The sequence below is a fragment of the Pseudonaja textilis genome, chromosome 1 (assembly GCF_049901715.1).
Source record: "Pseudonaja textilis isolate UNSWEBS1 chromosome 1, rPseTex1.2, whole genome shotgun sequence".
NCBI lineage: Eukaryota > Metazoa > Chordata > Lepidosauria > Squamata > Elapidae > Pseudonaja > Pseudonaja textilis.
Window position 1 is genome coordinate 331,904,800 of NC_141990.1, and position 25,339 is coordinate 331,930,138.

At 45.3% G+C, this 25,339-nt stretch overlaps 1 protein-coding gene across 2 annotated transcripts; it reads right to left on the reverse strand.

The window, feature by feature from the left end:
• Positions 1-508: 508 nt before the first annotated feature.
• SIN3B (SIN3 transcription regulator family member B) lies at positions 509-24,848 on the reverse strand. 2 transcript variants are annotated; one of them, XM_087922876.1, is made up of 20 exons: positions 24,678-24,784; positions 24,625-24,646; positions 21,389-21,495; positions 21,048-21,201; positions 19,581-19,847; positions 18,829-18,972; positions 18,201-18,323; positions 17,150-17,239; positions 16,743-16,861; positions 15,463-15,670; positions 15,211-15,327; positions 12,760-12,998; positions 12,232-12,415; positions 11,405-12,155; positions 8,055-8,224; positions 6,323-6,496; positions 5,660-5,752; positions 5,403-5,497; positions 2,783-2,987; positions 513-2,431 (listed from the first exon to the last, which is right to left on the reverse strand). In XM_087922876.1, the coding sequence occupies exons 1-20, from the start codon at positions 24,767-24,769 to the stop codon at positions 2,201-2,203; spliced, it is 3,585 nt and encodes a 1,194-aa protein (XP_087779002.1). In that variant the 5' UTR covers positions 24,770-24,784; the 3' UTR covers positions 513-2,200. The 2 variants fall into 2 exon arrangements, with proteins under 2 accessions (XP_026554631.2, XP_087779002.1); XM_026698846.2 differs by having other exon boundaries at positions 509-2,431; positions 24,625-24,848.
• Between the last annotated feature and the right edge of the window lie 491 nt (positions 24,849-25,339).

Genomic DNA, 25,339 nt, shown 5'->3' on the forward strand with positions numbered 1-25,339 from the left:
CTAAGAACACAATCCCAGAAATTAATACGGAAATGGATTCAGACCAATACTTGAGCACTACAACTCAAGTGTTCCCTGATCCATGGAATTAAGTACAGATAATCTTTGATTTACAAACTAAGTGAGTGTTGCTAAGTGATTGTTCAAAGTTAGAAAAGATGTTGAAAAAGGGATTTATGACCCAGATTTAAAGTTCTGATGGCTGCTCCTCCCCCATCATGTGACCACATTTGGGGCACTCAGCAATGGCCTGCATTTGTGGCCATTTGCAGTGTTCCACAGTCACGAGACCGTGACTTATGGCATTTTTTTCTGGGAGAGCAGCAGTCTCATCTTTAAAGACAAGAATCTTCTGTTTCACAAATAGCTGCCTCTCCCTGAATATTCCAACAGGTTATATCCCGGCAACAAACATTTGTTTCTAGCTTTTCAAACGCTCCGAAGAGCTGCTCCCAAGGGCTTTGCCAAGCACTCTGAAGCCATCCAATAATTGAGAAACGAGGGAATCTTTGCATTTTAAAATCAATATTTTATTTTACTTGATGTGCAAATAAATATTTTTTTAAAAACTACATTTAAAGAATTGCAAAGCAAATACAAGCCAAAACCAATTTTTTTTTAAAAAAGCAAGAGATCCTTCAGAAAAACCGAAGAATTATTTTCTTGTCTTCTCTTCCGACTATTGACAGGTCTCTGTTGGTTTCATTGTGGCCCTTGCTAACACCACACAGAGCGATGAGAAGGCTACAAAGGAGAGAGTCTTGCTTTGTCCACTCAGATTATAAATTAATTGATTTATAAAAGGATGTGTAAAGATGGCTTTGAAAAAGTTTGAGGAGAAAGAGGGGAGGAAGGAGGGTGGTCTAGGAGAGGGAATAAAATTCTCAAACTTCACGATGCCCCCGCCCCCCCAATCAAACACACATTAAGCCACAAGCTACCGTTTAGTAGTAGTAGTTTCATAACAGAATTTGGCACAGGCAGTCGTCTCTGCTCAGGTGGAGCATAAGAAGACACGATTAAAAATCTGGGAGAAGAAGCTGCTGGAGACAAAGGTGGTAGAACTGAGATTTCTGGATACTGCTCAAGGCAAAATTGCATCCTCTCCCTTGGCTGCAAGGGGAATATGGGAAGAGGAGGGGGGATACAACCGCATATTTTGCAAGTCGAAGAAACCCCTAGGCACCAAGGACTTTATGGAAGCAGGGAGGGCAGTACCCCCCACTAATTGGGAGCCCCAGAGCTTCAGCACAAAACTCTCAAACCCTACATGGGCGGCAGGCGGGTGGGGGTTCTTTCTGCTGAACAGTCCAACATTTCTGGACATGCACCTCATATCCAGAGACGGGATCTGCAAATCTTGTTGCTTAAGAAGCACCCAAATGAGAAACTAGGATGGCATAGGTAAGTGAACACACCAGAAGAGAAAGAGAAGACGTGGAAGAGAAGACGCTTTGAATCTTATCCAGGCCAAATTTTAGACTTAGGTTTAAAAAAAATGAAAAAGAAAAAAGGGTTTGGAGATGGGTGGAGAAAAAATACAAATCCAAACCCTCTTAAATTCTTTGCACTGATGGTTCTCGAAGGAATCTTGGGTTCTCCTATTTTCAAAAGCCCTAGTTGTCCATGGTGCAGCATCTACTTGCATCACTTCTCTGAGTAAGAAGGTGCCAAGGTATATTGGCGACTCAAGCCATACCACCCATAGAATCAGGACATAGGGGGAAAGGGAGAGAGGAAGCCAAAGTCGCCACATTTGGTATTTTGTTTCCTGCTCAATGATACAAAAAGGTTACGGTTGTAGAGACCTCACCCCCAATGTCAGGGGCAACAATTTTGGAACTTCTCAAAGAGCAATGGCCTGTCTCTTCTAGCCCTCTGGCCTCTTCCCTCCTACCGTTCAATCTCTCTCTCTCTCCTGGCCTAAGTGGAAAGCTGCCCCTTTAAACGAGAGCGACACAAGCTGCCTCCATTCTGCTGTGGGTCCATTCTTTCTCGGACAAGCACACCCATGCTGCATGGGGTAGGGTGGGGGGTGGGGTGGGGAAGAAAATCATCGCAGCCCCGAGGGGGACCCCAAGCGATAAAAGCTGGTTGGATAAATACCAGTGATACATAGGGCGTCTTCCCAAAAGTCCATGAGGGCCGCTGGAATTTGGGGGTGGGGGTTGGGCAGGTGGGAAGGCGGACAGACTGGAAGTCAGGGAGAGGCGGGCTGGCGGCTGTACTGCACGTGGTAGCGGCTGACAGGCACCCCGTGTATACTGACAGTCTCACACGTAGTTTTGCAGGGCAGCAGGTCCTCATCCTCATCCCCCATCAGCCAGTCCTGGACCATCTCGGCTGCTTCTCGGTTGACATGCCTCGCAAGCCAGCGCCGGTGCCACTCTTCAAAGCGCTGGTGGTGCCGCAGCAAGACTCGAGGCGCCGCCTGCAAGAGAGATGGGGGAAAAAAGGGAAGGATCACGGGTAGCCTGGGAGCTTTAGTCTCTCAAGCACAGGGTTGTCAAACTCAAGGCCCGAAGGCCGGATCCAGCCCTATGGGGCCGTCCTGGAAAATGTAAGGGGCTGGCCCATGTCGCTTCAGCCCGGTCTACCCAACGCGAAGAGGAAACATGCCAGCAGTTTGGGGAGTGGCGTCAAGCTGTTCACACCCATCCAGTCGGCCACGCCCGCTTGGCCCCCCCAAGGTCAACCCCAGCCCTGATGCGGCCCTCAGTGAAATTTGAGTTTGACACCCCTGCTCTAGCAGGCTCGAGAGGGGCCATTCTAGAAGGTGCACCTGTTTGGCTCGAGACAGCGCTCCCCGACGGTACATGTAATCTTCAGCGTTCATGATGAAGAGCATCTTGTGGGTGTTTAACTTGAACTTGCAATCCACGTTGCAGGCACTCTCCACGCCGATCAGCTGCTTCCAGGAACTTTTTGCTTTGTCCCGCATGGCCTGGATCTGCTGGCACTGCCATCGCCGGAATTTGTCAAGGTTCCTGAAAGGGGAAAAGAGGAGAGACCTCAACCCGGGTTACTTTGGGGAAAGGAGGCAGCGGCAGGTGGGGTGCGGGGGGAGTGGCACCCCAATCACTCCTCTTAAATCTCTCTGAAACAGGTAAGTCCTTGATTTATGCCTGGTTGCTTAGGATCATTTGAAGATGTGAGAGACTTCCCAAAAGGGACTTATGCCCTGATTCCACAGTTCCAACAGCTGGGCCGTCCCACAGTCACATAACCGCATTTTGGGTGCTTGGGATTTATGGATGTTTGCAGCATCCTGTGTTTACATGACTGTGTTTCTTGATGTTTTTGCCAAAAAAAAAACACAACAGTGTTTACTTCCAAAGTTCAGCAGAAATGCCCTATAGCAGTGACTAACCTTTTTGGGCTCCTGTGCCAAAAACTGCGAGCGCGCCAGCACGCCCATACTTGTGTGCCAGCACCCAGAATGCAATGCATGTTCCCATGTCCCCTGCGCATGCGCCGCAATCCCCACCCCCACCCCCTTACCTGCACTGTGCCTCACAGCTAATTTTTCGGCTGGTTTGAGGCCTTTTTCAGCCTCCTAGAGGCTTGGAAAAAGCTTCTGCAATTATAGGCCTGTTTCATCACTTCTGGTATTACAGGAAGTGATGAAAGGGCTATAATTCAGCCTGAGAAGCCTTGCAGAGGCTTTTTCCAAGCCTCTGGGGAGGCCAAAAAAGGCCTCAAACCAAGTGAAAAAATATCAGCTATGAGGCGCGGGCATGCGCAGTGAGGTAAGTTTGCCTGCGGCTTGTGTCCCAGCACAAATGGCTCTGCGTGCCACTTGTGGCATGCATGCCATAGGTTCGCCATCATGGCCCTATAGCAAATGATGGGTTTGCTTAGTGACCACCACAAAAAAAAGTTGTAAAATTGTATCAATCTCACTTTATGGCCTTCACAACTTATGACCCTAATGGGCAGGCTCCATTACCGTACAGGGGAATTCTGATCGCCAGCCAAAATGCAAGCCACACTGTTATGGTCTGAAACTAGGCGCACACAGACTCATCATCCTAGTCATTTCCAGACTAAGCAATGTTATGCAAAAGATCAGGAAAAACGCCAAGGAAATTAAAGGCACGAGATTAGATAAATGCAGTGGAGTCTAGTTTACGCCAAAGTAATAAACTTCACTCTCAGTCTTTACCCTACCTCTCCTTCTTTTACCAGGCACCCCTTTTCAAGATCCCATTCCTGCTGCATTCTGTCTCTTTTGACATTCTCAACTTTCACTTCCCTAATAACTAAGTGGGCCTTATACAAAGCTGTTTTTAATTTTTGAAACATACATTCACTTTTGTCACCAGAGTACAAATTACCCACTACAAAGTGTGTGGATTCTTTAGGGGTGTCTGTAATCCTGTAGTAGTCTGACGGCCAAAACTTCATGTAAGTCCTATTCAGCAAAATTTCAAGCAGATTCACTTTATAATGCTTTCCTTAAATCCGTTTCTCAAACTAGGCTGGCTGACTAGGAAATTCTGGGATTGGAAGTCCAGCCAGTCCTAAGTTTTTGCAGCAATCATTCACTTAAATACCCTTTTCTTCTCTTGTAGCTTTCTTCACTTCATCAATCCACCAAGAGTCATTTTTTTTTGTCTTTCTGATTAGCAGTTAACCGTATTTTTCTACGTATACGACGATACTGTTTCTTTAAAATATTTACCTAAAAGTGGAGGGGTGTCTTATACATGGGGGAGGCAAGAAGAGAACCGCAGTTGCGAGACTGCCGACACCTTATCTCTGCAAACTAGCCTCACGAAGGAAACTTCTGATTGCAAAGATAAGCTAACAGGTTTCCTGCAATCGTGAGCCTTATGTAACTAAGGTCAGCTGATGTTGCGGACAGCATGTAGCCAGTGCCCAGATGCGACAGAGAGCAGTACAAGGAATAATGGATGGAACCTGAACAAGGAGAGATTTAACCTGGAAATCAGGAGAAACTTTCGGACAGTGAGAACAATCAACCAGTGGAACAGAAGTTGCCTTCAGAAGTTGTGGGAGCTTCATCACTGGAGGCTTTCAAGAAGAGATTGGACTGCCATTTGTCAGAAATGGTGTAGGGTCTCCCGCTTGGGTGGGGGGTTGGACTAGATGACCTACAAGGTCCCTTCCAACTCTGATTATCTGTTAGATCTGTCAGTAATGTCAGAGCGTTCTGAGCCCATAAAAATGTCAGGAAACAAAAAATAAATAAATACGGGTACCAGTAAGCGGATGTCTTACTCTACAAAATAAACGTCTTCTATTGATTTCTGAATTTTGGGTAAGAAAAGGGGTGGGGGTGGGGGCGTCCTATACATGGGGGCGTCTTATAGATCTAAAAATATGGTAACAGCAGAATGAAGGAGGATGGAAACCAAAAGGGAAAAAAAGCAACTCACCTCTGCAGGAAGACCGGCTTTAAGAGGAAGCCTTCATTCTGACTGCTTGGGGTCCCTTCCACTCCCACATACTGCTCCACATAATTAGTCAAATGCTGGAGGAGACAGATAAGGCAACAAGTCACTCTCTTCTCCGACACAGGAAGTCTGATGCAAACATCCTTTTCTGCCCTCCTGGGAACATTTTGTTCCATGCATTCTCTAAGGAACATGAGGTCAATTTCACCTCTGAGGGAGGGGAACTAAGTTAGAATTACCTGGACTTCCATGGGGTCTTCAGTTTGAGTCTCTTCTGTGTCCAAAAGTTCAATGGTCATGATCACTTGGTCCTTCCTTTGAAGGAACATCACCTGTGAAAAAGAGGCAGCATGCACAACAGAGGCCCAAGAGAAGGCTGTCCACACCCATAGGCACAAAGGTGAGACATCTCCAAAATGCATCCCCTCCCACTTGGGGCTGTATGACTGTAATTTGGTCGCTTGTATCCTTACGATCTATATTGACTGTTTCCTAGTATGATTTGATTGCTTATTGCACCCTATGACTATCATTAAGTGTTGTCCCTTATGATTCTTGATGAAGGTATCTTTTCTTTTTATGTACACAGACAGCATTTGCACCAAGACATATTCCTTGTGTGTCTAATCACACTTGGCCAATAAAGAATTCATTGATTGATTGATTGATTCATTCATTCAGGTTTCTCATTAGGTGGGTAATAGAATAGGCTACCTTTAAAAGTTCAACAGAGAAGATACTGCCAATCTTGGAATCAACCTCCCACGATTTGGTAACCTTCAGACTTACAGGATTTCAGTTTTGATCGTATCAACCGGCAACTGAAGTCCAACATATCTAACCACCCTCCACTGAGGAAAAGGAAGGCGGGGACGGTTGTGCTGGGAAAGGGGCTGCTGTACCTTGAAGCAGTTCTCATCCGCCATGCAACGTTCCGCCTTCCATTGGTAGCTGGTCTCCTTTGCGGCTCGTACACATTGAGAAGACAGATTGCCCCCAGCTGCTCCATGCTTTCTCTCGCTGAGGTACAGCTCCACAACTTTCAGACAGACGTCATCGCTCACTAAGTGATGCAGCTGTTTGACCCCAAAACGAGCAGATGGAAGAGAAAGAGTGAGAGTGAGAATGAGAGAAAGAATGAGAGAGAGAGAGAGTGAGAGAGAGAGAGTAAGAGTAAGAGTGAGTGAGAGTGAGAGTTAGAGAGAGACAGAGTGAGAGTGAGTGAGCAAGTGAGTGAGAGTAAGAGTGAACAAGTGAGAGTAAGAGTGCGAGTGTCAGTGAGCAAGTGAGAGTGAGTGAGAGTGAGTGAGCGAGTGAGAGTGAGCGTGAGAAAGAGTAAGAGTGAGTGAGTGAGAGTGAGTGTGAGTGAGAGAGTGAGAGAAAGAGTAAGAGTGAGTGAGAGAGTGAGAGTGAGAGAGAGAAGCAGAAAATACCAACATCAAGCAGGGCACAAAGGCCATAAAATGTTCCTGCACCTGCAACCTCACCTAGGGCAGCTTAACCAGGAACCCATTAAAGCCAGACTACTGCTCAACTCAGCCCAACATACAGGTGGAGCTTGAGTTATGACCGTTCGTTTAGCGGCTGAGGTTATGATGGCACTAAACAAAGGAACTGAGTGACCTCAAAGTTCCGGCTGCTGCAGTGCCCCCGTGGTCACGTAAACAAAATCTGGGCGCTTGGGCCACCCGCTTGCAATGGTGACTGGCTGCAGCATCCTGGGGTCACATGATCGCCATTTGCGATTTTCCCTGCTGGCTTCTCCCCACAAGCAAAAATCAATGGGGAAGACGGTAGGAAGGATGCAAGAAAGGGTGTGTCCTTTCTTCCCTCACGTACGTTGTGCCTTCCTCCCCCCACTCGCTCGCGTGCACCGCATCCCTCCTTCCTCCCTTTGCATTCAACAAAACCTCCTTCCCGCCTACTTCGCTTGCACACCTGCACTCACCAGCGCCATCCTTCCCAGGTCACTCTTCTGCTCACGCACGCACATGGACCCACCCGCCAGGGCCTTCTTGCCCTGGCCTTCCTGCACGCACATCCACCCCCTTCCCCATTGCCTGGTCTTCTTGAGCTCACGCCAATCATACTGCTCCCGCCCCCCGCTTCATCTTGTGCAGCCTGTGCAAGGTCTCCTTCATGACCTGCCACGATACTCCACACTCCACACCTGGGACTCTCTCCGTCTGTCACTTAACAGCCCACAGATTTGGGGGTTACAATGACAACTGGGACTGCCTAGATTGCCCCCAATGAGCAATGCGGCCACGTGACTTGCATTGTTATCGTTGCACTGCCTAATAATGGCACTTCCTGGTCCCAACTGCTGTCAAAACTCAAGGACTACTTGTAATGCCAAACAGAATTGCATTTCTGAATGGCCTCAACTGCATCTAGGTAGCGCTATTAGTTTTTTCCCTCATGGACGAAGTTCTGGAATCGTATCTTGAAATCCTGAATACCTCAGAGCAGGCCCAGCCTTACAAGCTAGCTCACCACAAACAAAAGGGGCTGCTTGGGACGTTATTTCTGCATAAGAGGTTCACCAGGGGCCAAATTATAACAAGCTCAAAGCAGACACCCCCACACCCTGGACAAGGATCTTCCCCACACCCTGGGCAAGGATGCAATTACCTGTCGGACAATGTTTTGTACAAGCTTGTCCATGGTAAAACCGATATAGGCATGAATGGTGAACATCTCTCTCAAGGTGTCCTCATATTGAGTGGGGTCAATGTTGCCATCCAGCAAATTCCTCACCAAGTCTAGGAAGGCTGGGTAATATTCCTCCAGCTCCACTTCACCTGGGGGAAGAACAGGAATCAGACACCCCCTGGAAAAAGGTAACTGTTCAAGTGTCTCTGCAGGAAGATGTGGGGCGCTCAGGTAGATGCCAAACCAGTTTCCACGCCTATCTGTGCGCCAGTGATTTGAGTGACTTAATCTACGTAAGGGACACCAAGTGTTTAAGTAAGATAAGATAACCTTTATTGTCCCTTTTTTTCTGTGAACACGATGATACACATTAAAAAATGAAGTTCTGATGCCCGCTCTCAAACACATATCTATATCCCTATACATACATGCACATACATATACATATCACACACACACACACACATACACACTCACTACAGATAGGACTTGCTCTAAGGCCCTTGTCAACCAGCTCTTCTCTCCTGGAAGACAACTTGATTACAGAACCATTATACAACACAGTGACCTCTACTGGCCAAAAAGATGTATTAGAGGTGTATTGAAGAGTGGCAGGAGTGGACACTCTAGAGCTTTGCTGGCTGAGGAATTCTGGGAGTTGAAGTCCACAAGTCTTAAAGTTGCCAAGGTTGGACACCCCTGCTCTAGATATTCTGGAGCACAGTACAACTGCAATATCCTACGTCAGTGCCAATATCCAGCACACTGGAGAGCCAAAGGAGATTGCATACTCCCATCTTACAAAAAACACCCTCTTCCACTCTAACTGTGATGCAGCTTTTTAATCTTTTCCTCTGGTTTCAAACAACGTGGAAGCATTTTTCTCCAACCGGAGACTTCAAGATCACAAAACATTGAAAAGTAGGTACAGGTAGCATAAAATATAGTGAAACCCCAATCGAGATCAGAAGGGATGTCTTATTCTTTCCGCTGTCCATTAAACCACCAAATATGCAAATGACATGTACTGTTGTGAACGTTTATTTTAAAAAATTTAAAATCTTTCTTAAGTGTCAGACAACTTCGGAGACAACAGACATTCTAAGGGGTGATTATACAGATGGTAATTTTGCCCACTGCACTTCAAATCCGTTAAACAGGGATATGGAAAATTAAAATGTCTCTCTATAAGGAATACAATATAGCCAACCAATCCATCAAAATTATTAAAGCAAAACCAGATATAATGCAAGCATACTCAAAAGATCAGGTGAAACAGGAAAACTTCCAGGGAAAGGAATGCCACAATCTGGCTTCTGTTACTTCTTTATCTTTATCTGACCCAGGCATACAAAGAACTAAATTTCACTTATCAATCAAGTCTAGTTTCAACTTATTCTTTTATAAAGCATTCAAAAATCTGCAGTTTGGAATTAAGTTGCTGTGCATAAATTAGGGAAAGGTTTCCAATCTGGAAACTCCTGGAAACCCGTGTCAACTCATAAAACATTCCTGTTATAGTAGTTGCCATAAAAAAGGAGGGGTGTGGGAAGGAAGGAAATCAGGAAGAGCAGTGCAGAAGTTTGAAAGCAAAAGTACATTCCAACTCTTATCTTTAAAAGATTGTAACTAAAATACCGGAGTTTTTGCCCTCGAATGTATTTAATTGGAGAATGTGAATGATGACACCCAGCCTGTGAACGTGCTCAATTGGAGAATCTGGTTTATGTGACACCCAGGGGGGAGGAGGGAAACAGGGTCACAGATGACTGTAAATTACGTATGCCAGAGTTGGCTTTGTACAGGGCAGTGCCAGTAGGTCGCCTCTAATGAATCCTTTGAAGTTTTTTGAAGTTTGGCTCGAGAATCATGATTTAATTAGAGCGATTGTTGGAATCCTGACACCCTAAAGGTTTCTGAGATGCACCCTAATCACAAGGCAAAAAGAGTATTGCAATTCAATCCGTAACAATTCACTAATTGCACCAGGAAAACAAGAGTAGACCTTCTGAAGAAATAATCTGCAGGGGAGCTAAACTTTCAGAGGAATTTCTGCCCATTGGAAAGGATTGTGTCCAGGGATGGTGAAGCTATGGCACGTGTGTCAAAGGTGGCAGGCCACAATGTTTTGGGTGACCTGCTAGCATTCACCAACCACCCAATAACTATTCTCAAAAGCATGCTCCACTCTCTTTGCATGATTTTCAGAGGCTGTGGCAGCCATGTGAGAATGGGATGTGTTCTCGCACAGCCTCCAGGTCCTCTGGAAGTCACCCAAGAGGGTGGAAGTGAAGCCTCAGAATACAGCATCAAAATGGAGCATGCTTTCACCCAGAGGCTGCAGCCATGGAGAAGCCTTCTCTGAAGCTGCTCCAAGAACAAAGGCCTCATGCGACCTAGGACAGCCTGGGTAGGCCGCAGGGGCCTTTCAAGAGAAACAGAAAGATCACCTGAAAATCAGGTGGCAGTCTGTGGCATTCCTGAGGAGTGCTGGGCCACAGAGGCAATTGTGCCTTGTGCGCCTTGGGGAATGGCGTAAGACGGCCTGTTTGAAGGGCCGAAGGGGCTGAAGTTTCTTTTGTACATGTGTGTGAAACACAAGCAGGGTCACCTTAGACATTTTCTGAATTTTTGACATGTCGAGCTCAAAATGTTTGCCATCACTGGCTTAATTTCAACAGAAAAGAATATCTGTAGCTCAGGATACTAGCGTGGGCTCCTCTGAGCGTTGGTTGTATTCTTGCAGACGTTTCATTACCCAAAGTAGGCAACCTCTCCGGTTTTTAGTTTAACCTGTTTTGCATGAAACTGTCTATGCAGCAAGCAGGAGGAAAAAGTCCATGTGGGATGTGCTCTTCCACTGATAAAATAAAATAAAATAAAATTCCCCCTACAAAATGAAGAGTCAGTTAAGTTTCTCAGATGCAACTTGCCTCCAACAGGGTTCTGAGAAAATTGCTGGCCTTATAACCCCTCACCATTCATTAAAAAAAAAAATCACATCTAATTCACACATATGTCCTTTGGAAGTTTGTGTAACTGTTGGGAAACTGCCAGCTAGGCTGGAAGGAGGGATCTAGTGAGGGCCTAGCTTAGAGTCCTTGTGCAGCTACCAGAGGCATAACCTTGACCTCTTCCAAGATTCATGAAACCATATCTGGTTGTTCCAGGGGAAGGCAAGGAGTCTGGGGATAGAAAACAGTGAAGCTACTTCCTTTATCTATTTGCGAGTGGCTCTGATTGTTTGTGCCCAAGAGCAACCAATGTACGCTGTTCTCCCCTCTTCCCTCCACCCAAACTCTTTCAAAATGCTACCAAAGGCAACTTACTCGGTTGCTTCAGCCTCAGCTCCATGGCGGGATCATTGGCCCGCTCCTTCCGGCCTTCGCACAATAGCTTCTCTCTCTCTTTTTCTGTCCGATATTCCAGCAGCTGCTTCTGCGCCTGACGGTAAATCTTGAGGAGCCGTGAGCAAAGAGTCTGATGAAGGCGAAGGAAGAAGTACCAGTTGTTATTGGCAAATAAGAGAGTATAGACATTGTCCAGGGTACGGTGGGACCGGGCGGAAGGCACGATGCTTTCCAGGCTGCCTTTCTCCTTTGCAGGGCTGGCCGGAGGGACTGGAGGGTTTCTTTTGCGCAGTTCATGGCCCTCCAAGGCAGGTGGCTTCTCCTCCATAGGGCTCACAGGCGGGCCAGGAGGAGGATTCCTCTTTCTCAGCTCATGGGTTTCCACCAGGGTCGATCCCTTATCCTCCACAGGGGTCACTTGTGAGCCAGGTGGATGCCTTTTCCGCAGATCACGTGTCTCCACCGGGTGAGCCTTGGGGCTCCCCTTCTCCTCGCTGGGTAGCTCTTCAGGAACTGGGTGCTCGGGCATCTGGGAGAAAAACAGGTCTGGGATGAAGTGCTGGACAATCTGTCGTATAGTAGCCTGGTCCTCCTTTTGGATAGTGGGTTGCCGTTTCACGTAGTAGCTGATTAAGGCAGCCGCATCATCCAGGATCTGCTTGTCTTCGTAGATGAAGATGAGATGTGGCTCGTTAGTGGCTCCCCTTCCCTCAGAGTGCTGCTCCTGGTGCTGGAAATACAGAGAGTAGATTGGTGAGAGAACCAGAGCTGCCTATTCCACGCTTAAGAGGCGCCCCAATGCTCACCTCATCATAGACGCTCTCAATCTCATTCAGCAGGCTCTTGGAGCGCAAGGCCTTTGTGTCGTTCTGCTTGAAGTTGGCAGCCTGATGGTCGAGAGACTTCAGGTAGGCCTTCTCATACTGCTCTCGCCAGATCTTGTTGAAGCCCTGCTGAGCTTCTCGCCACTCTTCTTCCTTGGCCTTCAGCCTGAAACAGAGTGGACGTCGCTGAGCTTGGAAACCAAGCATAAATAAAAGACTCCAAAGAAATGCTGTTTCCGGGCTCAGCAACCAGAGAAGAACATTTTATATAGGACGTGTAAGGCGCACTGATATATTATGGCAAGTATTTCAAATATAAGCAAAAGGATGGGAGCGATTTCAGTAAGTTTTCCCTGCTAGGCTAGAATCTTTCAGATGTATTAGAATCACCATCTGCAGCATCCTCAGCCAGCCGTGGCCACAAAGATATGCTGGTTAGGAATTCTGGGTGTTGCAGTCTGGTTGGGAGGAAATGGAACAGAATTTTTTAAGGGACTGCATAGGGCTCACCTCTTCAGGATAACAGGAAGAGCGGTGATAGGGTTCTTTTTGAGGCTCTCGATTATCTCAGGTGCTTTGTCACCATAGATGCGGTAGATGGCCCGGCGCTGGATCACTTCTGAGGTGCCACCGAGGCAGTCATCCAACCGGAACTTCTCTTGATCCTCCTGCGACATACGGGTCAGTTTTTTCTGTACACTTTCTAAGACACGGATGGTTGCCAAGTTGGTCTCTAAGACAACATCCAGCTGCAAAAAGTGAAGAAATAAAGAAGCAAAAGGAAGGATCTCCTTTACCATGAACAATTATTTGCAGAAATTAAGACAATCCAGCCCACACACTCATGAAACAGTCACAGCAGACAATGAAACCATTCTCTCCCAAACCACCAAAACAGTCTGCCTGTTACTATTACAATTATTCATCAGTCTTCTTGTAGCTGCTCCACTGCAAAGTAGTCATTGTACCACAATTCCTGACAGTCCCAACCAAACAGGGCATGAACTGATGTACTTTAACAACATCTGGGCATCCATATGTTGGACTCCTGTGCTAAAATCTAACATAGTGGCATATAAACGTTTTCCAGATTGCAGTCTACTTCATTTAATGCACAAAGCATTGTCTCAAGTTAATAATATACCGATCCATACCTTTGAGAGAGAAGAAGAAATTATGAACAGTGAACTCAAGAGGGAAATGAAATTGTTGAAATGAAAAAAGTATTGGTTGATAATGTAGATATTTCTTTTTACTACTGAGTAAAATAATACTCATAGAATGACTTTTTTATAAAATAAATCCTTGTTCTTATTCAAGTTGTGAGCGACAGAACAAGATCTGTTAAATTCCACTGTGTGACTAGGTCCGTGCCAAGGTCAATAATGCTATACCAGAGGTTAAAATGTTCCAGAAATGTGAATAGTATATTTCACACTGGAAAATAAGCAGATAATTCTCAGCATTGCAGATTAAATCTGTTATACTAACTGATATTACGGTTCTGGGTCCAGAACTGGCATCTCAAACCCCTGTAAAACTTGATCATGACTAGATCTCTGCTCATGACTGCTCTTGCTAATAAACTATTTTGATACACTTGTAATCCAAGATGTTATGCTCCAGACCAGAGGTCGCCAACGTTTTGGACCTCAGGGACCACCAAACTCATAATTTTAAATCCCGCAGACCAGAGACCCAGGGAAAATCTCAAATAAAAAGTCTGCAGGAAAAATTCCCCACTCCGTTTTCCTACCGATCGATCATTCTTTATTTGGGATCACAGGATACCATCTCCAGCTCCGTTCTCAGGGGGAGAGAGAGAGAGAGAGAGAGAGACTTTTGGCTTCATGCAAGGAAAGCAGAAGCAGCAGCAGAAGTCTTCCTTTCTCTCCCCCAAACTCTGCCAGAAATGAGTCTTTGTGAGACTTGCCACAAAGTTTGGGGGAGAGAAAGAAAGACTTTTGCTGCTTTCCTTGTGTGCAGCCAAAGGCAGAAGAAGAAAGAAGTGGAAAGAAGCAGCCCGGTGGCCAGGCCAGGCGCGTGGGGTGAGTGGGGCAAGTTCCCTCCCTCCACCCTTTCCCCACTCTCCTCACTACTTTGTGTTGTTCACAATGCAAGCGACACAAGCCTTGTGTTCCCGCGGGCCATGTGGACGGCGCAGACTTGTGTTCCCGCACAGCCTGGATTGATTGCTTTTGGGGGTGCTTTGGGGGTGACATTTCTCTGTGGACCACCAAAATTTTCTTGCGGACCATCAGTGGTCCCTGACCCACTGGTTGGCAACCACTGCTCCAGACTATAGATCATTTATAATGCAACTTGTTTTAGTTGACAAACAGTATACAGGTAGATCTCACAATCATTAATTTAGTGACTATTCACAGTTACAACAGCACTGAAGAAAGCGACTTATGACCAATTTTCACATTTACAGCCGTTGCAGCGTCCCCATGGCCACATGATCAAAATTTGGACACTTGGCAACTGGCCTATCTTTATGGCACTCCCGACAAGCAAAATCAATGGGGGACGCTGGACTTCCTGATTGGAAACTCGATGCTTACTTGAATGTCTATTTTACGGGCAAAGAAATAAAGGGAGACTAATATAGATTTACTTCAAGCAATTTAGCTCTCGTCATCTAGCCATATCCTTTCTGGGATTGAAACCCGGGCTCCTTGCATATTAGGTAGATGTATTAACCTCTAAGCCAGAAAGGGCATGGCTAGCTGATGAGAACTAAATAGTTTGAAATAAATCTCTACTAGTCTCCCTTTATTTCTTTGCCCGTAAAATAGACATTCAACACAAAACTAGTTTGGATTGGAGCTAAAAGGTGAAAGCGGAAGCGGTATGCTCCATCCCATAGTTGTGTAGACCAGATTGCCCTGGTAGACCGGTCACACAGTTGCTGACCAAAAGGACACACTTAACAACTGTCAGATGAAGGAGACGCACCTCGAAGCGCTCATCTTCACACCGATGTAGCTGCTCCTCATAAGGAGTTTTCTTCGAGCTGACGAAGGTCGAGTCCTCAGACCAAGACGGGAAGGAGACCCAGGTATCATTTAGCACCTATAGAATTTAAAACACACACTAAATCAGTCGGCTCTTCTGAGCATCTTCCTTCCTGGTCCTGTTCTCCAACGTCTGATGAATCCACCTTGCCTTCTCCTCTCTTCTCTACAAGGAATTGCAAGCACCACCTACCTCTTTGCAAATAGCCGTCCTGCCACTGCATTTGGGTTGCTGGTAAGTCTTGGGGAGGGCCCTGTAGCTGGAGCCGATACGCTTGCACGAAGCATAGTCAATTTCCCGGCACATCCCATCCCCAGAGCGATCGCTCATTGGGGAGGCAAAAGAGAGCTCCTTCACTCCCAGGAATGACTTGAACTGAGCAAAGAGTTCAGGGAATTTCCTTCAAACCAAAAAAAATATACAAGCAAACATATGCTACAAACTGACAGGCTTAAAGCGGTAAAAGAGCTCTTTGTGAGAAAGAGCACACTGAAAAGTGGCAGCCTGCCTTTCATCATTAATCACCATGTCATTTCTCTAGTCCAGTGGTCTCCAAACTTGGCAGCTTTAAGACTTGTGGACTTCAACTCCTGGAATGCTGGCTGGAGAATTCTGGGAGTTGAAGTCCACAAGTGTTAAAGGTTGCCAAGGTTGGAGACCCCTGCTCTAGGTCGACTGCAGACAATCATCTTTCCCAGGAGGTACATCTACATCTACCACATCATCACCATTACCATCATCAATTTTTCTTTGAAGGGATTGCAACACTACTGGAGAGGCCACGGTTGAAATCTCTATCCTTAATTATTTTATTTCATCCTTAATAAAATACAAAAAAACAAAACTGAAATTTCAACTGTGCAGCCTTGGGGTTTTCGAGGAGAAATGGAAATATGGAGCTGAGGGATTCATGGTCTTAAGACTGCCCATCCCTTCAAAGAACCGTTGAAACAACAAAAAGCTGCAGCCATGAAATATTTCATGTAACCATTACACAAGTGCAGCAACTGTGTGCAATTTGTTGAGTAGCCTGGGCTTTGGCTGCAAAATCTGTAAAACGATTATTGAATTCTCAAGGTTACTTAACAATTGCAATTATACAACTATCAATGGTACAATATACTGCCTTATTATTAAAAAAAAAACACAAGGGGTCCATTGACCCCATAACTATTTATTCCAGTGAATTAACTGCAACTATTGTCCCATTCTTAATTTGATAAAAACATTCCTCCATGTTTTCAGGAAGAGATTATTTGGGAGATTAGTTTCTCAATAACCTAAAGTAGGGTTGGGCAACTATGGCAACGTTATGATCTGCGGACTTCAACTCCCAGAATTCCCGAGCCAGCCTGCGAGTTGGACTCTGGGAGCTGAAGTCCACAGATCATAACGTTACCATAGTTGTCCACCCCCCCGGGCCTAAAGCAGCTCTGGGCCCAAACTTCAAAACTTAACGCTGTCTCTCTTACCCCAAAAAGGGCGTGATCAGTTGAAGCAACTCAGAGCCAGAGACCAGCTCTTGGTTGAAGAGAGCAATGCAGCGGAGGAAGTTCTCATAGACTTCTTGGCTCTTCAGGACTCGACGTACCTACCAAAATAACCAGAGAGGAAAGTGGCACTTTCTGTTTGCCAGGCACCAACAGACACCCAGACCCTGTGAAACTCCCATTTCACTTCTTGCAGGAGCTGAGATGCTTAACTCAGACAGACAATCATCTGGCTAGACAACCTGAGGAACTGCTTTAACCAAAGATAGTGCAGTTTGCTTAGGAGCTTTTGGGGCCTTTCCCACACCCAGAATCCCAGGGCTCTTTTGCATTGCAAGGGTAAGTCTTTGCTCATAGATTACAAACTGTTTCTACCAGAAATAACAGACCTTGTCAAAGAAAGAAAACTCCTGCAGAGTGCCATATTTGCCCACGGTTGCAACAGAGAGGTCCTTTGTCCCACGCAGTTTCATCTTTTTCTGTTGGGAGCATTTTAGAAGTAGAAGCAGCTTAGAAGCTTAGTGCTTACAAGCAGCTCTTACCTGTTTGGCCTTTCATGACATAATGATCCCAAACAAAGTTAATATTTGTATCCCCTAAAAAGTAAAAGGGTAACACTGCCCTTCATAGGCTTCGATTTCTCCTCCCAGTCATACCTACATAAAAGTAGAATTGGTAAAAGTGCATGTTTTTGTTTCTCAACGATTTCTGCAATGTTAAGCTGTGCGGATTTCCAGCTCCCAGAATTCCCCACCTAACAAGCTGATGACTTAGGTCCAGACGTGTTAAAAGTACTGAAGTTGACAAATACTGATTTAGACCAACTTTTTCCAGTTCATAATTGTCTTTCCTACTGCAAGATTATTTTTCTGTAAATCTCAGAAATGTAGCTGAAAAGTACATTTTGTACAACACCAAACTGTTTCTCTTTTGTGAAATGTCATGTTAGTTATGCCAACTGCTGGTAATAAAATGCATTATAACTGTGATAGTACTTTTTATGGAAAAACCCTACAATAGGACAGATTTATTGGGGTGAAAAGTTTTGGGGGACTAGAGGCTCTCTCCTCCTCCTCTTCCTCTTCCAAACCAAACCTGTCAGAAAAGTTTTTGCAACAAAGAACCTGTCCATCTTTAAACTATGCTACAATTAAGGGGTCCTTGGTGTTCTCTGAACTTGGTTCTTTCCTTAAAGATGGTTCTTTACCCAAGCTAGATAACATCATCAGTGCTAGTGCCTCAGTTGGCTGGTTTTATTCTAACAGGCCAGCATAGCTAAATATGTCATGAGTTCAGCCATTTTTCAATGAAAATGCCTCCTTTCCTTCTCAAGGGCAGAACCAATCAGCCAGACCGTTTCAGCTAGACTGGCCACCTATATTTCAGAGTCTTCAAAATCACTCTTGCCCTTTCCCTCAGCTCTGCAGTCAGTTCAGATACCTTGGCTGGGCTGGGCCCAGGACGGAGCAACAGAGACCTGGACCGTTTCTTACTGTTTTCTAGATGTTTCTCATGATCCATTTTGGGAATACTGTTGGCATCACATGGCCCATTCCCTGTGAACTAAAACCAAAAGGGAAAGATGTTGGTTACTGTTTGTTTACTGGCCTTTATTTGCTACTGTTTTCCATTCAGTTTGCGTTGTTTTTAAAGTTTGGTGGTTGCCCAGTTGCGTTTGCCAGGTGGGGAGTTCGATAAATTCACCTGATGAATAGTAATAAATGAAAGGGCAGAGAGGAAGACGGCTCCCGTTATCAAACTTGAAGGGCATCTCAAGCCAGAACTGGGGAATAGGCCGCTATGAATTGTTTGCTGCACCCAGGGAAGGGACTGCTCTTATTCTTGTCCAAGGTAGGGACTAGATTTCAAACAAAAGGCATTTTTCCTGTGGGGCAGTTCTGCTATGAAAACAAATGCTGTCCTTCAGTCAATACAGGAAATAAACCAGACTCTTCCACACCCAACAGAGAAAGCACCCCTCCCACTGTTCACGTGCCACCCACTCAGCCTCCATATTTGATAGCCGCCACCTCCCAATGGCCACACAAGAGTTTTAACAAAAACGTACCAAAGATCTCTTAGCTTCTGGAAGGAACTGTCCAAACTCGGATAGAAGATCTTCCTGACCTCTGAAAAGATTTGCCACTTCAGTGAAGACCTCCTCTTCCGACATGCCTCGAAAAGGGCGGCCTTTTGTGCTTAGCTGCTCCTTCTGCAAGTTAAGAAAATGTTTTTAGTCATTAGATTTATATTCCACTTATATTTTGTACAACTCAAGGCAACATACGTTACACTTCCTATTTTCCCCCAAACAACGATGAGCCTGTGAGGTGGACTGGCCTTGTGAGAGAAAATGACTGGCCTAAGGTCATCTAGCAACTTTCAGGCCTAAGGGAGGACTAGAATTCACCTCACTTAGTTTCTACCCAGAAAACAACACCAAACTGCCTCTCTGTTGTGAAATGTTATGTTAGTTGTGCCTGTTTAAAGCAAAACCAGCATTAGTCTAGGGTAGCATCTCGTGTCTGGGCTACCGCATTCTCACTCCTAATCCCAGTTTAACAAAGTACAGTTCCTGCCTTCCCATTACGTACATCCAAACAACAAACAATATAATGGTTTCTGCACAATACGCTTAGGGCAGTGGCTGGGTACCCATAAAAGTCCCCTATTTGATTTTACTCTGGTCAGATAAAATAAGAACTCAGCTTTTGTGATTGAGAAAAGAGAAATAGGAGGAAGACTTCATGTGTGCAAAGACAGACCGACTATCCACTATCCATACCGCTTTCTGGACTTGGGGGGAGCATTCTCCTTTACCTGATATGTGTGAAGGATCTCCAGGAAGGAACGATAGATTTCAGGGTGATCAAGAAATCGGGTCTTGATTTTATTCACGTAACTTATGGCATTGTTGAACTCCACTGAATCAGATTCCAGGGGCATCTGAACCTTATCATCCTTGCAGGGCTGTTGCTGCTGACGGAAATCCTCTGGACAGTCTCCATGGTTGTGGGTGTTCTCCTGGCAGTAGTGTAGCATTAGACTGCTGCCAGAGAGAGGGTTCTGAACCGGCTCCAGGGATATCTGAGGAAATGCAAGTCACTGTGTGAGGAATGAATTGTATCAGAACAAATTCTAAGAGTCATTCCCTTGATAAATGTAGACATGAGGCCTACAAGTAGCCCTGCCTGTTGTCCCTCAACACACAGATAGAACCTTGTTGTCTCAGTATCTGACTCATAACAGGGGGTTGGAATGTAGCAAATGCTTGAATTGCTTGGATTCACAACGCAAGAAACTTTCTTTTCAGAGATACCAATAATGTTGGACTTCATTGACCATGGCTAGCTTGGATGATGGAAGATGAAATCCAAGGAAGGTCCCTGGGTTCACGGCAATTCATCTGATATTAGAGTGAGCGATTATGTTATTTTTAGAGGCTTTCCCGCAACTTGAAAAGAGAAAGGTCATTATCCCTGGCCCACCCACCCACCCCAATTTCCTTTTAAACAGAAACACTTCCAACCTGGGTATGCAAAAGAGATACTCTGCTCATTATAGTATGTACAGACCTCCTCTGGATGGCAGTACTTGAGTGATCCTTTACCACAGGGGTGTCAAACTCGATTTCATTGAGGGCTGCATCAGGGTTGTGTTTAACCTCAGAGGGCCAGGGGGTGGGCCTGGCCAGGGTGGGCGTGGCTAGCTCAACATCTATTTTTGACCGCGACGAACTGCTGCAGCCCTCTGCCAGCAAAAACAGAGCTCCATTTTAGCTGGCAGAGGCACCACAGGCCGGTCCTTCACTGTTTCCAGGGTGGCCCTGCAGGCCAGATCTAAGCACCCCGTGGGCCAGATCTGGCTTGCGGGCGTTGAGTTTGACACCCCTGCTTTAGCATAATGCCACCAATATTGACCTCACCTCTCAAAAGAAAGACCAAGTGTACTACTCGGACCTCTAATGCCAGCTCTTATTGACTCTCTCATGCTACTTGTATTCTTTTCAAGGAAAGCTGGACTGCTACTATGCTCTCCTGCAAAGTCTCCTGGACCTATGCAATGAAGTAGCGCTGCTGGGAAGAGAAAGGGCTTCACCACTGTTTGTGGACGCTCTTGTGGTCCCAGGGAGAGGCGGAATCAAAGGAGAACCGTCACAATGTTCCAAGGATGGGGGAAAAACAAAAGACCGTGAAAAGCTCAGCGAGAGATGATCCAGGTGCCTAAGATTGTCAGCTGCAGATACCAGGATAGGAACATAATAAAACACGATAAAGCTCTTCATACCTGGCCAGTGAGAGGTGACTGAACATTCAGCTTTCCATTCTTTGGAATCTCTATTCGGTAACCCAGGGGCAAGAAAGCGTTGAAGCCAATGATGAGGTCAGGGTGTTCGTGGAACAGCTGAGAGACACGTCTGATGACGCCTGGAGTGTCAATGCTGGACGCAAGACAAGACATGAAGAACAAGTGGGTGCTTAAATCAGGCAAAGGAGAATGGATGTAGGAGAGATGGTTTGCTCCCTCTCTTTCCTGAAATCTCCCACAAGGCTCAGGGAGGGTTCCATGCTCTGTCAAACCAATCAAAGGAGGGAAACAGGGGAGGGATTCTCCATGGTTCACGTTACCTCTGGCTCTTAAACTCCTTCATGATTTCCAAGAAACCGTTATAGGTGGCAGGGTCACTACCAAAACGGATCTTCACTTGATCCAGGTAAGAGAGGGCATCTTCTACCTGTAAGAAATCACAAGAGATATTGAAAGATCTCTCTCTCTCTCTCTCTCTCTCTCTCTCTCTCTCTCTCTCACACACACACACACACACACACACACACAAATACCCAATAAGGGAAGAAATGTCATGAGGGTAATTTTTCTTTCTAAACTGGTTCCAATCCAGCTGAGGGATATGAAAAAAGCAAAACAATACCACCAGTTTTCAGGCACTAGAAACATTCAAAATTCACAGCCAGGAAAAAAAAAATCTCTACTTTGCATTCAAAATGGATTTTAAAAGATCCAGATTTCCTTGCCGGTACTAAAGGCCAGATAGATTATATTTAATTTCTGACAGGGGAAGCTGGAAAAAAAACATTGCATGAGGCAATTTTTGTGCAGCACCAGACTTTGTAGATGAGGCACTGTATCATGATTTGTTTGTTTAACAAAGCGGGCATGGGTCACCAAATGCATTGCCACATGAAATTGGTTTGCCTTATGGGCACTGCCAAAAGATTGTTTTTTCTTGGTTATCAGTCAATACACCCAACAATTATTCTTGCGTCTCAAGATGGCCGACTGCTCTGCCTCAGTGTCTCCAACCATTAATCAGTATTTTATTTATTATCACCAAGAGAGCCAACTCTGCTGCCAAGTATAGAGGAGAGTAATAAATAGCAATTCATAAATGTACAGGAGCCCATTCACACAGTCTAAAGTCACTCTCACAGAAGAGGCACTCACACCATCAAAAATCTTGAACTCAAAACTGGCTCAAAGAACTCTCTTGGGAAGCAGGCATACAGGTAGTCCCTGACTTAGAGACACAATGGAGCCCAACATTTTTGTTGCTTAGGCAAGCTGTTAAGTGACGTTTGCCCATCTTACGTTCTTTCTTGCCATAGCTGTTAAGTGAATCACTGCGGTTGTTAATTTAGTAATATGGTTGTAAAGTAAATCTGGCTTCCCCATTGACTTTGGTTGTCAGAAAAGGAGATCACATGTCCCAGGATACTGCAACAGTCATACCCAGGAGTCAGCTGCTAAACATCTGAATTTTGATTGTGTGACCATGGGGATGCTGCAATAGTCATAAGTGAAAAATGACCATAAGTCACCTTTTTCAGTGCTCTTGTAACTTTGAACAGTCACTAAACGAATTGCTGTAAGTCGAGGACTATCTGCATAATGGAGATGCATGAGGTGGTAACTATCCCAATCCTTTGACACTCACTACAGCTTTTTTTTTTCATACCAGTGATCGGCATCTCCAGTGTACATTAAGGGATTCACCTGTTTAAATGTTTAAACAGTACCTCAGATTATCTGTTCTCTTCCTAATCTGAAGGCCAGATTCTGCAAGCATTGGCAGTGCAGCATTTTACTACTGAGGCCAGGAATAGGTGGAGTTCATCAAATATGACCTCCTCCCTTATCCCTTTTATATTGTAATGAGAAAAATACTGCACCAGATTGATAATTGCACTAGGCCGATGAGAAATACGCACTTTTTTCTATTACTACTGGAAGTATTCTATCACATTAATACTCAAATCATTATATTTAACCTGCTTTCCTTTACAGTTAAAAAAGAAACATTTATTCAACCTTCTGGATTTTTGGCTAGGTTGTGGGTTTCAGATAAATTTACACTGTTTTTAACATTATTGTTGTAACTTTACACGGATGCCGCAGATAGCTATAATTGTCTTTACATTTTATCAGTTAGGATATTTTTGCTGTATGAATTATGTTGTATGAATTATACCAGCATTATAACCGATGTTAGAATGATAAGAAAATCTGAGTGAGGCTGACAAGCAGCAGAAGTACCAAAACATCTGAACTGCACTGAGCTGTCTAGCACTGTTATGGAGATGGGAGGGGAATCTCAGCCATTTTTTCTCAACAGAACTGTGAAGAGGGGAGTTGTTTTAAAAGACAGAAAATGCCAGAAGAGTATTCTTATGGAAAGTGGAAGCTGGTGTGGTTCTATGTGCCTGGTGCTGAAAAAAAAGGGGGAAATGTGCAGAGCTCTTCTCTTGTACCCCCATTCTATGAGATGCTAAGATACAGCATTAGCCGCAACAGAATTGATGGAGCAATCTATGTTTTGGAAAGGCAAATGGATGCACCATGTCTCACAAACCAGCCTGGATTTAGGTAATAAGATGGAGGGAAGAACACAACATTCAGCCTTACTGCTCCCCAATTCAAGGCTATTTTTCACTTACCACAAAGGCACTACAGCAGAATGTTAAATTGGCCATTGTTATTTTTTTGGTGCCACAAACTCAGAACAAAATTGTAATAAACTATACTTCCTAGAAATTAATCAGCATCCACACATGTGATTTACTGCCCAAAGGATGTTTTCTAAGAAAAAATATTTTCTAAGAAAAAATATTATTTGACAATTTCCATTATTTAGCCATTCTTTTTGCTTCTGCAGCTGCAATTTTGTAACCTGCATTTTTACATAAACATTTCAATTGCTGTCCTGGTACTTTCTTTAGTGTTTGGTTTGGATTCTGTGCCAAACCAGCTTTTTTTCACCAAGAAGCCTCCAGTATGGCTTTAGGGACATAAAGACACATTGTCCACATCAGTATGAAACAGAACCGCAACCTTGTTAAAATAAATTTTTTAAAAAGGGATGCAAAATGTATTTGAACTGCCCAGTTCAAAAACAGAAACCTATTACAAATGAAATAAAAACGAAAACCATCAAAACACGTGGCACTTAGCCATTTTAAATTAAAGGTACCAGCCCACTTTTTTTAAAAAAAACTTTTTGTTTTTACTTGACAGCTCACAAAGTAAGGAAAATACTCCTCGAAAGAAAGAAAGAAAAGGGGGAGGGGGAGGAAGGAAGGAGATGGAAGAAGGCAGCGGGGTTTCCATGCATCTTGCCTCTAACATTGACAATGCAAAGGGAAGTGGGGTCGGAGCTGGGGAGAAAAAAGGTCCTCTAACCTTAGGCAAAGGGGGCTCAAGGTTTGCAAGCAGCCCATCCCACCAGCACCCACACCGAGGAAAGAGCAGAGGGAAGGATCCCCCAAGTTCTGGGCAGGTGAGGCAAAGATAAAAGGTCAATCCATGGGGAGGCGCCCCCTTTCTTCTCCCCCGCCCCCTTCAGACTTACGTGGACTGGAAGCTTTTCGGGAGCAGGCGCCGCCACCGCGCCCCCCCCCTCCTCCTCCTCCTCCTGTCCCCCCAGTCCTGCTCCCCATCTTCGCTCCGCTGCTGCTCCCTCGGCCGCCTCCTCCTCCCCCTCCCCCCGCCGCCATGTTGGGGCTCCCGCGGCGGCGGCGGCGGCGGCAGCAGCAGCAGCAGCGGCGGCGGCGGCGGCGGCGACGACTCTTCCGCCCCCTTCCGTCAGCCGCAGCGGCGCGCCCGAAGCAGCCTGCGCCTTGCGTCAGTGCGCACGTTCCCCCGGATTCTAGGAGGAAGCGCCCGGAACCTTTGGGACGGGGGTCGAGGGAGGCGCCGGAAAGGAAAGGGAACGATCTCAACGGAAAAGTTGTCTCTAGAATAAGAGGAAAACCATAGAGAATGGAGAGAGAGATGGGTGCTTTAAGAATAAATGTTGGTGCTTTGCCATCTAGACACTCAATGGTCCATAGCTTTTATTTTATAGAAAGGCATTTGGGGAGGGAGGGAGATAATAAGTTAATAATTAGGGGGCGTGCATAAGCGCACCAATGTGCCTACCGTCCCTGTCCTAATTTATTTTTATTCTTATATGTACCCATTTCATGTATTCATAACTATGTATATACTTATACCTATTATCTTGTAAGCGATTGACAAAATCAAATGAAAATAAATAAGTCGGATACTGAGAATGATCGGTAACG